Source organism: Lampris incognitus, chromosome 19 (assembly GCF_029633865.1).
Source record: "Lampris incognitus isolate fLamInc1 chromosome 19, fLamInc1.hap2, whole genome shotgun sequence".
NCBI lineage: Eukaryota > Metazoa > Chordata > Actinopteri > Lampriformes > Lampridae > Lampris > Lampris incognitus.
The window spans coordinates 15,413,289-15,429,034 of record NC_079229.1 but is presented as its reverse complement, the minus strand read 5'-3'; the positions used below and the strand labels follow the sequence as shown (position 1 = coordinate 15,429,034).

The 15,746-nt window shown below is 44.8% G+C and overlaps 1 protein-coding gene across 1 annotated transcript in view; it reads left to right on the top strand.

Moving 5' to 3' along the window:
* The window catches only part of cntnap2a (contactin associated protein 2a), a gene marked incomplete at its 5' end in the record, with an annotated part of 429,422 nt that overhangs the window by 68,960 nt on the left and 344,716 nt on the right, over positions 1-15,746 (top strand). Inside the window, one exon of the mRNA XM_056299196.1 lies at positions 4,709-4,902. Coding sequence (XP_056155171.1) covers positions 4,709-4,902 — 194 coding nt within the window. The remainder of the gene's footprint in view (positions 1-4,708; positions 4,903-15,746) is intronic.

The window sequence follows — 15,746 nt, the reverse complement described above, 5'->3', positions numbered from 1 at the left end:
TCGAGGAAAAGATGAAGGGAGCAAAGTACAGAGAGATCCTTGATGAAAACCTGCTCCAGAGCGCTCAGGACTTCAAACTGGGGCGAAGGTGTACCTTTCAACACGACAACGACCCTAAGCACACAGCCAAGACAACGAAGGAGTGGCTTCGGGACAAGTCTGTGAATGTCCTTGAGTGGCCCAGCCAGAGCCCAGACTTGAACATCTTTGGAAAGACCTGAAAATAGCTGTGCAGTGACGCTCCCCATCTAACCTTACAGACCTTGAGAGGATCTGCAGAGAAGAATGGGAGAAATACTCCAAATATAGGTGTGCCAAGCTTGTAGCTTCATACTCAAGAAGACTTGAGGCTGTAATCGCTGCCAAGGGTGCGAATACTTATGTACATGCAATATTTCATTTTTTTATTTTTAATAAATTTGTAAAAATTTCCACAAAACCTTTTTCGCTTTGTCATTATGGGGTCTTGTGTGTAGATTGATGAGAAAAAAAATGAATTTAATCCATTTTGGAATAAGGCTGTAACATAAAAAATTTGGGGAAAGTGAAGGGGGGTGAATACTTTCCGGATGCACTGTATATCTGAAGATTGTTGTGTTGTACTGTTATTATTCTATGTTAAGTACACAAAGCTCCACTAAACCGGAGTCAAATTCCATGTTTGTGCAAACCTACATGGCCAATACACATGATTCTGATTCTGATTCTGATGGATTTACTTAAGCCGTCTGCAGGTGATGGAGATGCAGAAATATAAAAGAGGAGTGAACAGGAAGCAGGTGCTTTGTCATGCTTACATGCTGTGTGCTGTGAACTAGCTAAACGGGCTAAGAATGTTTTGTTAACCTTGGGGTTTCAATGCTGGAGTCCTGCTGCAGTTTTGACCATTTCCAAGGTTTAACTAGTCAAACTCAGTACACATTTAGAGATTATCACACTGAATTTTTCGAAAGTGTTTCAACAAAATGGTCATCAACTTCAACTGTCTACCACTATTACTACTTTCAGCTGCTCCCGTTAGGGGTCGCCACAGCGAATCATCAGTTTCCATCTCTTCCTGTCCTCTACATCTTCCTCTGTTACACCAGCCACCTGCATGTCCTCCCTCATCACATCCATAAACCTCCTCTTTGGCCTTCCTCTTTTCTTCTTCCCTGGCAGCTCCTTATTCAACATCCTTCTCCCATTATACCCAGCATCTCTCCTCCACACATGTCCAAGCCATCTCAATCTTGCCTCTCTTGTTTTGTCTCCAAACCGTCCAACCTGAGCTGTCCCTCTAATATACTCGTTCCTAATCCTGTCCTTCGTCATTCCCAATGAAAATGTTAGCATGAACTTCAACTGTAAATGGATATAATAAACTTTTACATTTTATAATTTTCTTCTAGACTACTCATCAGTTCTTTTTGGCATTGTAGCCTATGAGGCATATAATATTCTATAGCCAGCCTGGTAATAAAAATTATTTGTTAAGTAATTACTCTACAATCTAAACAAACAGGTGAACATGGCTCTGAACAAGAAAGGGAAAGGATGGAGGAGGAGGGAGCAGCAAGCAGTGCAGATCCAATTAGAGGTGCACTATAGAACGTTATTGTGTGACTGTGAAGTAAATTAGAGGACAATACATCATTCATATGATCAGGGCGGGCTTCTTCTATCAAGTCATTTATTGTTGCATTACAAGAAATAGGATGAATGGCAAGCATGCTGCATAATACACAACTTATGTATTTGCCCATGTCAAGGTTGGACTATTCATCATGAATTTAATGAATACAACGATGTTTGATTCTCGTGTCAGTTTGCAGGGACCTCTGTGGAGGTGTGTGTGACAATAGAGTAATTGAAGTAATTGAAGCGTCGATGTGTTTTGCGCTCTTACGTGGTGTTACTGATTGAATACAACTAATTACTGGTCATCTGGAAAATTCCATTGCAGACACCAGTGCATTTGTACAAATTAAGTTTTTTTTTTTTTTATTAATTATTCGTTGATCGACAAACATGTTGTGTCAGTTCGAATTTGGTGTATCAAATTGGGGCCGCTTGACAGCAAATTCTTCCGGCTGCTTTTTGTTGCAGGTCCGGGCCTGTTTCAGTCTGGGTGGTAGGATAAAGATAATGAATAGCGGCATAACTGAAAATGGTAGAAAATAACCATCTGTCGCTATCAGTATAACAGGAAGGGGGGGACTCTTTGAAAATGTTTGCAGAACAGGTTTTTTATGAATTCAGGAAAATTACTTTGCAACATATACACTCCATAAAATAAACCATTATACATACTTCTCCATCTCTGTGATGGTTTTCTGCTTGGTCATCTATGTGCAGTTGTTCTCCTTGAGAAAGTGAAATTCATCATCAAAATTGTGGGCAACAATGGATTTTATGTCATTATAAGATGATATACTATATTTTACATATATTCTAGTGCTAAATTGTATTTTATGTATTTATTTATTTATTTAGTTATTATTGATTTTTTTCCCCTCCTTTTTCTCCCCAATTGTACTTGGCCAATTACCCCACTCTTCCAAGCCATCCTGGTTGCTGCTCCACCCCCTCTGCCAATCCGGGGAGGGCTGCAGACTACCACACGCCTCCTCCAATACATGTGGAGTCACCAGCCGCTTCTTTTCACCTGACAGAGGAGTTTCACCAGGGGGACGTGGCATGTGGGAGGACCATGCTATTTCCCCAAGTTCCCCCTCCAAGCGCCCCGACCGACCAGAGGAGGTGCTAGTGCAGTGACCAGGACACATGCCCACTTCCGACTTCCCACCTGCAGACACGGCCAATTGTGTCTGTAGGGACGCCCGATCCCCTAACACAGGGATTTGAACTGGCGATCCCCATGTTGGTAGACAATGGAATAGATAACTACGCTACCCGGACGCCCATGCTAAATTGATATTAGATGCTGAAATGCCCCAAGTGTGTACTATTCCTTCCGTCATTAAAGAGCTGGGGACTTGGCCCTGCTGGATGGTTACCGATAATATTGAAGGGAGTTCATGTTTTACTTCCTAGTCTTTAGAAACTTGGTCATAGTTTGATATTGTGTTTCAGGTGTGCTAAGCTGTACTCTTAAATTCAACTCTTAAAGGATAGGTTCAGTTTTGTTTATTTCCGCCCAGACTGCATTAAACTGTTTTCAGGCATCATTTGGGCTAAAAAACAAAACAAAACTTGACTGATGGCTTCAGTACTGAGAAACCGTATGTTCACACCATACTGAATCCTCTCACTGGGCTTCAACACAGTCCAGTGGGGCAGTTGTTTGGCCCATTAGAAACCATGATATATCTCATTTTGGAGAGCAGGAGGCTGTAAGGCAGCAGCTATTCTTGTGAAGATACCAGAGAGAATGGACTTCCCTCATTATCAGGCTGTGAGAAATAAATCCATGCATTATGGTGGTCTATTGACTAGCCTCCCAAAATCAGTTGTGCTGCAACTACAGTTCATTCAAAGTGTGGCTGCACGTGTTCTCACTGGGACTAAACAGTATGAACACATTACACCTGTTCTTACATCTCTGCTTTGGCTCCTTGTCAATACTAGAATTGATTTTAAATTTCTGTTGCTTGTATACAAAGGTCTAAATGGCCTTTGGTCTTTTATGACCCCAGTATATAAAAGATATGCTAATTAGATAGAAACCAGCAAGAACTCTCAGGTCCGATGGCAGTGGTCTTTTAACCTTCCCTCATACTAACTCTCTAGCAGGGGGAACTGCATTTTGTATTCATGCCCCAAGTAGATGGAATGTCCTCACACACATTGACACACAAACCACACACTTTGACAAGCAGGTTAAAATCCTTATAACAGCCTATGGCTTAGTTCTTAGTGTGTGTGTGTGTGTGTGTGTGTGTGTGTGTGTGTGTGTGTGTGTGTGTGTGTGTGTGTGTGTGTGTGTGTGTGTGTGCGAGAGTGTATATTTTGATATTTGTTTAGTCTGCTAATCCTGTATACCTGCACTAACACCTGTTGATACGCATATTTATTTTCTACATTTGCACTTGTATGATTGTTTTGACTGTATTGTCTCCTAATGTAAAGCATGTTGTGTTGCCTGTGTATGAAATGTGCTGTATAAATAAAGTTTGACTTGACTCACTACAGTATTGTATACACAATGAACACACGTCAGGTTTTTTTGTCTGTCTTACTGTTGCCTGCTGACTTCTTGACAGTCACCTCTAGTAATAAAAATAATGTAGCAATAATGTTTAATTTACATCGAATAAATCAATAAATGATCAAATAACCAGAAAGAAAGAGACTTTTAGACAGTGAAAATGAGTCCCTCTTTTCATGTGGATATGCTTTCAATTCATATTAGCACTGAATCAGAAACTCATACAGAATGACTACACTATTAAACTCTATAATGCATCGATATATTATTTAAAACAGTCTTATGATTTTTTTTGCTTTTTTATATGCTAAATATATAAATACATTTAATCAGATTTAATAGTGATTGCAGCCCCTACATGCTTTACTGTATAGATTTTATATATAAAAATGCAACAGTAAAATGTAATTTGCACCTTGCTCTCACCATAAAGGGGATGGTGATGGGGTGCTTGCCAGACGGTGGCGTCATTCATCCCATCGAGCTATTATTACCTTGAATTAAATCCCGAGATGACTTTACGCTCGCTGTCTATAACATGTTCCTGTCTCTCTCAAGGTGCGGGTGGTTGGTCTCCACTGGACAGTGACCATTACCAGTGGCTACAAGTGGACCTGGGCTCCAGGAAGCAGGTTAGCGCCATTGCAACCCAGGGCCGCTACAGTAGCTCTGACTGGACAACCCGGTACCGTCTCCTCTACAGTGACACTGGAAGGAACTGGAAACCCTACCACCAAGACGGCAACATCTGGGTACGTGGATGGACGAAAAGAGTCCATGTTCATGCATCATTTATTTGTTTGTGTGTGTGTATTAGTGTTCGTATATGTGTGTGCATGTTTCTGCGTGTGCGTGAAACAGCTTTTTTGGAAACGAACTGTAAGCATCACAACCTTGGCGGCACGGTGGTGCAGTGGTTACCACTGTTGCTTCACAGCAAGAAGGTCCTGGGTTCGAATCCCGGGGTTGTCTAACCTTGGGGGTCATCCCAGGTCCTTTCTGTGTGGAGTTTGCATGTTCTCCACGTGTCTGCGTGGGTTTCCTCCAGGGGCTCCGGTTCTCTCCCGCCATCAAAAAGTTGGGGTTAATACTCCTGTCTGTGCCCCTGAGCAAGGCAATGGAAAGAAGAACTGGCGTTGGTCCCCGGGCGCTGCAGCTGCCCACTGCTCCTCACTACACAGCTAGGATGGGTTAAATGCAGAGTAATTTCTGAACGGGGATCAATACAGTATCTCAGAACCAAAAACCTGATGTGGAAGCTGCTGAAAAAAAGTGTGTGGTTTTGTGCTTCTGTGTCGGTGTGTTTGTTTTGTGCGTGTGTGTGTGTGTGTGTGTCTGTGTGTGTGTGTGTGTTGTGTGTGTGTGTGTGTGTCTTAGTGAGTGCATCTGACAGCTTGTTCCCAAAAGGAAGAAACAGCCTCACGATTATGTGAGGTAGGTGAGCTGTAATCTTCCACATCTAAAAGGAACAAGTGTGTGTTTTCCTGTCTCCATTTGGTTCATACCTGTGTGTGTGTGTGTGTGTGTGTGTGTGTGTGTGTGTGTGTGTGTGTGTGTGTATTTGTGTGTACGTATGAGTGTATGTATGTATGTGTGTGTGTGTGTATGTATGTATGTATGTATGTATGTATGTATGTATGGGTATGTATGTATGGGTATGTATGTATGTGTGGGGTGGGTGCCGTTCCCTGACAAGAAGCTGCTCTACAGAACAGTATGCCAGGCGGGGGCACGGAGAGAGAGAGAATGGCGTGTGCCAGAGTTATCATGTCTTCTTGGCATGCTGCTGGCGCTCACCGCATATGAAGACAGTGCTGTCTGTATTCATGAACACGGCCTTTTCACAAGTATTCATCTGCCATCTGAAAGGGGCTTAAAGAAACAGTCAGAGAGGGAACTATTTACGAAGACAGGAGTGGGATTATAGAAAGGTTCTTCACTACTGTTAGAAAAAAGGATTTCTTTTTGTTGTTGATCATTATTAGAACATGTTGCTTTGCCCACCCTCAACCCGGGGCTTAGAGACTCGTGTGGAAGTGGAAGGAGAGCTCAGAGTGTTACAGTCAAGTGTGCATAAATATTCATCTACCAATTAGCACATCCTAATTGCTGTTAGTGGATGGAAAAATGCAGCTGTTATTCAGGTGTTGTTGAAGTTGCCAAGAGTTCACAGTGGACTGCTAGTCGAGAAAACCAGATGCAGTAGCAGGGCATGTGAGCGCCGCGCTCCTCCTCTCCCGCTGCCTTACTGGCACCTCTGTGCTTTGTGTGCTGCTCTTTTGTTTCTCAAACTATCACCTCACCATTATCATGCACTCGAGGGAAACAAAGACCAGTCATCAGCCAATGTTTTAATAGGCCCTGCCACGTGCTGCAGCTATGCAGAGCACGGCTGCATGTAGAGCCAGATACAAGTGTGTGTGTGTGTGTGTGTGTGTGTGTGTGTGTGTGTGTGTGTGTGTGTGTGTGTGTGTGTGTGTGTGTGTGTATGCTTGCATGCATGTGTGCACGCGCACATTTCATTGTGCACATCCACATTTGTCCAATAAACTGTATGCATTTATGCATTATTGTGGGGTTTTGTGTCTCTGGCCTCGTAGGTTATTTAGCACCATTTTCAGCCCGTAAGATCTTTACCATCATTTGAAATCATCATCATCATCATTATCATCATTTCAGGGCTGTGGCATTGACTAATACAAGTCCTTTCAAATTTAAAGTCAACTAAGCCCTTGTTTTGGTGGTGCTGCTCCACAATTGTTCTCCGCTTATTAATTATTCACCAGTTTTTACTTCTACCATTACCACTGATTGATTGCCTGTAATATTTCTGCTGATGTTTTGAGACCTATTCATCTCATGGGTGCTTTTACATCCAAGGTTAACTTTTATTCGTTCGATGGTTCGATGCTTGGTTGTTTAAGCTGCCTAGATTCATGATATATATATATATGAATAAATAACATTTATTTAATTGCCGTTGTGATTCACCATATTGCTTATGTAAACGAATAAGGAGGCAAATGCTCTAAGTTCAGCATGTCCCCATCTATAAGCCCGATCACAGCATTGGACAAGCTGAGGCCATTTGTTTGTCCTTGTTGTCTGAATATGTACTGCAGAAATACAGCTGTGGGCGGTGAAGATTGTCACCATGGCCGGGCCGGTCCTTTTCATTAGACCTATTCCCCTGCAGGGAGAAGAACAGTTGTTCCACTTGATGAATTTAGGCAACGCTTAGAAACTGCTGTACACTGTTGTCTGGATATGAGAGAAGGAGGAATGTTCAGTCAATGGTTTTTTTGCAGACAGTGACAAAGACAGAGTGCACACACACACACACACACACACACACACACACACACACACACACATACACACACACACCTATAATGTTCTATGAAGTATAACAGCAAGATGTTTTGAACTCAATCAGTTGACATTTGTGCATCATCACCATGTTTTTGTGCCTTTGTGCATGTGTGTGTATCTGCGTGTGTGTGTCCTTGTCATCATGTTTTTTTGTGTATATATACTTGTTCACGGAGCTCATGTTGTCACTGTTGGTGCTAGTAATCCAACTGAGTGAGGTTGGACCATCTAGGTTGAGTTATTGCTACCCCCCCCCCACACACACACACACAAGCATGCGCACACCTGCTTTCAGGCTCTGTTTTGGCCCATTAAATCACACTAAGCTTAATCCCATTCACCAATGCCTGAATTTCTCACAGTGGTCTCCAGAGGGAAGACCACCTGTCTAACAGGTCCTAAACAGGAGCCTTTCCCACCAAGCAGCACTTGTCCTTTAACCCGTGCTGATGACTTAACTCTTCGGGGATCCAGGGAGCATGGCAGTCTATTTCGTTGCCTACCAACATGGGGATTGCCGGTTTGAATCCCTGTGTTACCTCTGGCTTAGTTGGGCGTCCCTACAGACACAATTGGCCATGTCTGTGGGTGGGAAGCCGGATGTGGGTATGTGTCCTGGGTCGATGCACTAGCGCCTCCTCTGGTCAGTCGGGGGCGCCTATTCTTAGGGGAGGGGGAACTGGAGGGAATAGCGTGATCCTCCAATGCGCTACGTCCCCCTGGTGAAACTCCTCACTGTCAGATGAAAAGAAGCGGCTGGCGACTCCACATGTATGGGAGGAGGCATGTGGTAGTCTGCAGCCCTCCCCAGATCAGCAGAGGGGGTGGAGCAGCGACCGGGACGGCTCCGAAGAGTGCGGTAATTTGCCGGATACAATTGGGGAGAACAAAGTAAAAAAAAAAACAAAAAAAAAAAAACCTTCACTGACAACATTTGTTCGGCATTGCGTGGATAAGTCTGTGACGTCAGGAGCCGCTACCCATGTAAATAAGAGGCAAGGATGATGGATACAAGCCTGTCATCTGCTGTATTGGGTCTATGAGAAATAATGTCTTTAATGACTCCCTAATGTACAACCGATGAGTCCTACTGACACTGATGAAGCGTTGCGGGAAGATAAATTACAATCAGCCAAACCTGAAGCCAGTGCCAATGAGGCTGGGAACAGGTTTTATTTTAATTTTTCGTTTTTATATATATATATATATATATATATATATATATATTTATTTTTTTCTAGCAAAACTTTTTGTGTAGTAGTTTATCCATGCTACAGAATGACCGCCTGTGCTGAATGTAGTCTAAAAGAGGAGTATAGGTTAAATGAGCAATAGTGGCATTATGTCAAATAACCCTCTTTATAGATGTGTGCAGACCGTTTCTCGTGTTTCCTATCACATCGTTTCACATCGATGAACAGGACTGCTTACGTTTCACAGGTCGATGAGTTTCTTTATGAAGCGAGACATCTTTGATCACAAAAATACAGCAACTCTTATTTCTGTGGATCCATAAGTCATCTAACAACTCTTTTATGATTGATTCATTCTTTGAGAAAAAAATCAAGTTCCTCTCATGAAGTTAGTTTTTTAAACGCTTGTGTGACGGTCTTCAGCTGCGTGGTCTTTCTCGTGTCAGTCCCTCGGTCGCACAACAGTGGCAGGAGAATCCATGAAGTCACCTGAGTTTTCAAACATTGACATTGTTTAATTTACGTACAGATTAAAAAAAAAGAGGACTGGTTGTTAAAATCCCTAGTGTTTGCACTGCAACAGTTTCGGTGGGAATTAAACTGGAGATGTCTGCCAAGGTGACATTGCCACCACCAGGACACATCATCAGTTGTGTACCTCAGCATCACAGGGTGTTTCGGCCTTTTATCACAAGACACCCTCCGCTGAGGCAGGCCCACCACAGGTTGATCGGTCCTGGGTGTGTGACCTGTGGTTAGCTGTTCACCCTGGCAGCCCAGACGGCGTCTCTCCTTTTGATCCAGATCCAGTGGCTAGTCCTCTCAGCAGTGTTGGCTAGCTCTTTGATCACTCTCCTGTGGGCCTGACTCCTAGTTCCCTCAGGAGTTTTGCTGTGGAGCTGGCAACAAAACCCCTACAACCCACCTCCACAGGGCACACCTTCACCTTCCAGCCTCTGTCCTCTGCTAGGTGGCATACCGCAGCTTCTTACGCTCGTATGCTTCATCGACTGCATCCTCCCAGGGGACTGTCAGCTCAATGGTGTAAGTGAGCTGGCAAGAATTGGACCAGAGGACGAGGTCCGGTCGCAAGTTGGTTGTTGCGATCTCTGTCGGGAAGATGAGCTTCAGGCCTAAGTCCACTCGCATTTCCCAATCCCTGGCTGAGTTTAGTGAGCCTAAGTTGGGAAGTGAAGGGTTGGCCTTCAGTTTATCCCCCTCCCGAACGAAAGCTGGAAAACGCCGGGGCCCTTCCTGGTTGTTGAAGGGTTGGGCATTGATGGAAACCCTATCGCGATCGATTTCAGCTGCCAAGGATCTGAGCACCTGATTGTGTCACCAGGTGTATCTGCCTTGGGTAAGGCTGGTCTTGCAGCCAACCAAGATGTGCTTGAGGGTTGCTGGGGCTGTACACAAGGAGCAAGATGGATTCTCTCCAAACCAGAGATTTAGATTTGTGGGAGAGGGCAGGAAATCATATGTGGCTTTGATGATGAAACTCAGCCTGTTTGATTCCATGCTCCAGAGCTCACTCCGTGTGAGTTTCCTCTTTTCAACACCCTCCCACCTCATCCAGCGGCCCTGTTTGGCTTGTGCTACGGCTTTAGAACATCTGACTGCTTCTTCCTGTCGGCGAACCTCCTCAACCACCACAGTTCGCTGTTCGGTAGTAGTCACCTTTTGCCAGGTAGGTGTTTTTATTCCCAGGCCAAGGCCACCTCTGCCTTGTTGAACATGGCCTACTACGTCTTGGTGATGGAGGGCAGATTTCGCCTCCAGTATAGCTGCAGCTGGGGTCCATTTCTTCCCTGTTGCTAGGGTTGGAGCAACTCCTCTCACTACCAGGTCTTGGGATTCTGTGAGGGACATGTCCAGCCTCACTTTGGCACATTTGAATTCCTCAACCAGGCTGGAAATTGGCAGTGCGAGGGCTCCATTGCCGTAGAGTCCAACACTGCTGAGACACTTTGGCAGTCTGAGCCACTTCCTCACCTGCGAGTTCACTAGCCTCTCCAAGTGATTGGCATGAGATAGTGAGACCTCGTACATGGTTATTGGCCACATGAGTCGGGGTAGCAGCCCAAACTGAAAGCACCAGAGCTTCAACTTCCCGGGCAGTGCAGTGTTGTTGATTTGCCTGAGGCCACTGATTGTATCCTGACGAAGTTGCTCCAGTTGCTGGGTGTCTTTGAGGTCTGCATTGTACCACCATCCGAGGCTCTTGATGGGCTTCTCCCGGACTGTGGGGATTGGTTGATCACTGATGCAGAACCGTTCATGTGTTAGTTGGCCTTTAACAATGGAGATGCTGCGAGATTTGCTTGGTTTAAACTCCATTCATGCCCACTTGATGTTTTCCTGGAGTTTCTGCAGCAGGCGCCTGGTGCATAGTTTTGTTGTTGCTATGGTGGTTAAGTCATCCATGTACGTCCGGATTGGTGGAAGACGCAGGCCATTCCTGGACCTTTCGCCTCCCACCACCCATCGAGATGCAAGGATGACAAGCTCCATTGCCATGGTGAATGCCAGAGGGGAAATAGTGCAGCCCGCCATGATGCCTATTTCCAGATGTTGCCAAGTGGTGGTGGTGTTCTGTGTTGTGACACAGAACTGGAGATCCTGAAAAAAGGGCTTGACCAACTCTGTTATTTTTTTGGGGACATGGAAAAAAATCAAACACCGTCCACAGGATCTTGTGAGGAACCAATCCAAAAGTGTTGGCGAGGTCTAAGAAAACCATGTGCAGGTCTCTCCGTTCTTTCTTGGCAGCTTGTATCTGATGCTAGATGATATTAGCATGCTCCAGACATCCTGAGAAGCCATGGATCCCGGCTTTCTGCACTGATGTATCAACAAAGTTGTTTCTTTGCAGGAATGTGGAGAGCCTTTGGGCGATCATGCTAAAGAAGATCTTTCCCTCTACATTTAGAAGGCTGATCTGGCGAAACTGGCTGATGCAGGAAGAGTTCTTCTCCTTGGGGATCAGAATGCCTCCTGCTCTTCGCCATGCCCTGGGTATGACTCTTTTCTGCCATGCCACTTTCATCAGCTTCCAGAGGTATTTCAGGACTCCAGGAGTGTACTTATAGAGTCTATACTGAATACCATTGGGCCCAGGAGCTGACATCGTTCTTGCCTGCTTTACCGTCCTCTCCACCTCGCTCCATGTGGGGGGTCTTGTGTCCATATGGTGGTCAGGTGGGTGAATTGGTGGCATGTCATCCGGGATGGTGACTGGCTCATGTCTCCGGACATCAGAGTAGGTCTTCTTTAGGTGCTCTTCCAGATCTCGTATGGGGACTCAAAGGCTCCCATTCTTCTCGCTGTCAAAAAGGCTCTTGACAAAGCTGTAAGGGTTGCTGTAGAAGCAAGTCCTAGCCCGTTCTTTCCTCTTATGCTGTCATCTGAGGAGTTCTGCTCTTCGCAGCTTTGTCAATAGCTGCTTTATTTCAGCCTGCAGTGCGTCAAGCCCAACCCTCTCTCCCTCTGTGGCCTTCCTCCACTGCTTCCTCAGTTGTCTTCTCTCTTTCACCAACCTGTCAATTTCCCATTGCCTCCTGGATTTGGGCTGGATTGAAGGGTCTTTCTCCCTACTGGGTATCTTCTCCTTTACCTCAAATCTCTCTACGCCATAGCTGTAAATTATGGCTCCCATGTTCTCCAGTTTTCTTTCAACTGTTCCCTTTTGACCTTCTAGCAAGAGGGCAAGGTCAGAGTTGATGGTCTCCCACTCAATCTTCTGGCTGGACCTGGGCCACAGGATTTGAGGTTTTCTTCCTTCCATCTTCCTCTCTGCTGCTGGCTGTGGCTGGCCGGGCTCCAGACCGGAGTCCACTGGAGGGTCTATGCAAAGCTGAACTTCGTCTGGGGTGCTGATACCCTGAGGACTGTGGGGGTTCTCCTGCCTCCGGGCTTCACTCGACTGATTTGGCCTACTTCTTAAAAAGTATTGGTCAATGCGAGGCCCCTTACTGAGCTCAGAAAGGCACTTTTTGCCTTGATGGATCTTGAGACCCTTCACTGATGTAACCTTTGACCAGCCACAGATGCAGCTGTGCAGCTTTTGTCCTGCCAGTGCTGGATGATCCATCGGTTGCAGTGCTGGTCGTCGGACTCGTTGTCAAATCCTTTTCTTGTTCCGTTACCGTGTGATCCACCTGTGAGTCATCTTGCGCCCCCGCTCTCGCAGACTCTGGGGGTATTCTTCTCCTTAATGTTTTCGTAGCAATATTGGGTGAATCCAGGAACTCTAACTAGTGATGGGTCCTGCTAGTATGATTCGCTAGCCCATACCAGCCCATTTGGGGTCTATTCCCTCCTGTCAGCAGTCTTTTCAGGCCGTCATCTGGTCTTTCCCTGATTGTCAGCTGCCCTTTTGCAACGGTCACTGGTTTACTCCAGATATTCAAGATTCAAAAAAAGGACTGGTTGTTAAAACCCCTAGTGTTTGCACTGCAACAGTTTCGGTGGGAATTAAACTGGAGATGTCTGCCAAGGTGACATTGCCACCACCAGACATTGACATTGTTTAATGTACATACAGAATCAGAATCAAGCTTATTGGCCATGTAGGGGCGTCCGGGTAGCATGACGGTGTATTCTGTTGTCTACCAACATGGGACTGTCTGGTTCAAATCCCCGTGTTACCTCCAGCTTGGTCGGGCGTCCCAACAGACACAATTGGCTGTGTCTGCGCGTGGGAAGACGGATGTGGGTATGTGTCCTGGTTGCTGCACTAGTGCCTCCTCTGGTTGGTCGGGGCACCTGTTCGGGGGGAGGGGGAACTGGAGGGAATAACGGGATCCTCCCACATGCTATGTCCCCATGGTGAAACTCCTCACTGTCAGGTGAAAAGAAGCGGCTGGCGACTCCACGTGTATCAGAGGAGACATGGTAGTCTGCAGCCCTCCCCGGATTGGCAGAGGGGGTGGAGCAGCGACCAGGACAGCTTGGAGTGTGGGCAGGGCTCTACACTGACTTTTTGTATTGGTTGCACTGGTGCGCCTAACTTTTTTTTTTAGGTGCACCAGCACAAAATTTAGGTGCACCCACATTTTTCATTGCGTCGCCTTTAACACCAAAAGGTCTCCTTTTTATCGCTCTTCTGTCATATAATGTGAATGATTTTTTAAAACAATAAGGTGTAGAAAAAGTTTGTCTTTATTTTAAACACAATATATAAAGAATATATATATTATGGCTGGGACTTTAATGCGTTAATTCGATAATTAATTATAGGAAAAATAACGGCGTTAAAAAAATTAATGCATTTTATTTTATCGCATTTTATTTTTACACTCCAGTCAATACGGAACGCTTCTCAGTGCACTCGTTTCTGGCATACGGATTATACTGATGCACCGAGTGACGTCAGTCAAGCGGAAGGCGGAGTAGGTTAGGCTAACAAGTTAGTGTGCTAACAACAGATGTGATGGACGACAAGGATGACACCGCGTTGCTTAGCTCTATGGATGGGAAATTTACCCACCCCTTTCTGGATCATGTTGCCTATCCCTGCTAGACAATCTGGCGGGGAGCAAGTGAAAGGGGACTTACCTGTGTACTGCGGGCTAATTGGAGTAAATGAGCTGCACGTGAGGAGATGGGTGGGGAAACCAGGTGAGGGGAGTGGGGTGATGGCCAGGTAATAGGGGGAGACGGGATCTGAAATGACTGCAAAATTGGTGTGCTGACATGAAAGCAGAAACTCAATACTGAAAAGGTAATGAGTTGGGAGAATTCATGACAGCAACACTCTTCCTCAACCTTTATTCATGTGTCAGCTACAGTTCAAAGCTAAATTATGCACAATGGCTTCTTATTGTATTTTAATGCTCAATAGTTTTTACAAACTCTTAATTATTTCACATTTTCATCCAAGGCACTAATCTCCATGACTATTGCTCAGGTAATGCCAGGAGGCTGTCTCCACCGTGGCTGGCAGACTCACATCACACATAGTTACTAATGTGGGTTTGGGATGTAGGAAACAAATATATAGGTCCGGCTGGAGCAGCAAATCTGTGGTTGAAATGGGGATATATTAATGATGACTGCACAATTGGGCAATGAAAAGTAAGATTTGTTTTTCCCTACATAAATTTCATTTATGTTCACATTTAATGTTCTCACCCCCCAAAAATGCCTGTCTGTCAGTGACCTCTGTTTCTTCTGTAGTGGCTTTTATGTGACCTTTTTCAACTTCCATTTACCTTTGCTCCTACCTCTGGTCCCATTCTCATTGTGAAATGACAGCGCAGGGCTTAGATGGCAGGCAGGCAGGCGTGTGTGTGTGCATGCATATGTGTGTGTGTGCGCGCGCGCGTGTGGAGGGCAATAGATTACCTTTAGAAGGTATATGGGCGGCGGTGCACACCCATATAATTGTTATTATTGTTCTTATTGTTGTTATTCTTATTGTTGTTGTTGTTATTATTATTAGTAAAAAAAAAAGGGTTCCGGTTGCCAGCTGCAGTTTGTTTGTTTGTGGCTCTGCTTAGTTTTTAACTTGTAACAACTTTTAACAACTCCTTGAGACATTGGATTATTTTAATTGATATTATATTTTGCCTGTATGGACTTTTACCCGTTCATCGATTGATTGCATCAAATCCTTACACTGCTGGTGAGAACCGTGAGGACTCAACCCTCAGTTGTTGGAGCTAACGGCTAACTTTCTCTCTCTTTTCCGTGAACATAAATCAACCTGTTTAATATCACTAAGTCCTGTGAGGAAAGTCTAAAAGCATTAAATTATATTGCTAATCTCTGGGATGATATCCAACAGCTCTCAGATGATCTGCAAAAAAAGTTTCAACTTCAACTTCAACTTTCACTTTGTCATATATATATACATACGTAAGTACCACGTACCTTCAAATGCAATGAAGTGCATGTGCCCTGGCTCTCTCGGCCCTTCAAACTATATATAAGGAAATAATAAATAATAACAAAAACAATAAATAAGAAATCAGAAACCCACAAAATAATAAATCGCCGAAGTTAATGTAGGTGCCTACTGTTAGTTATTC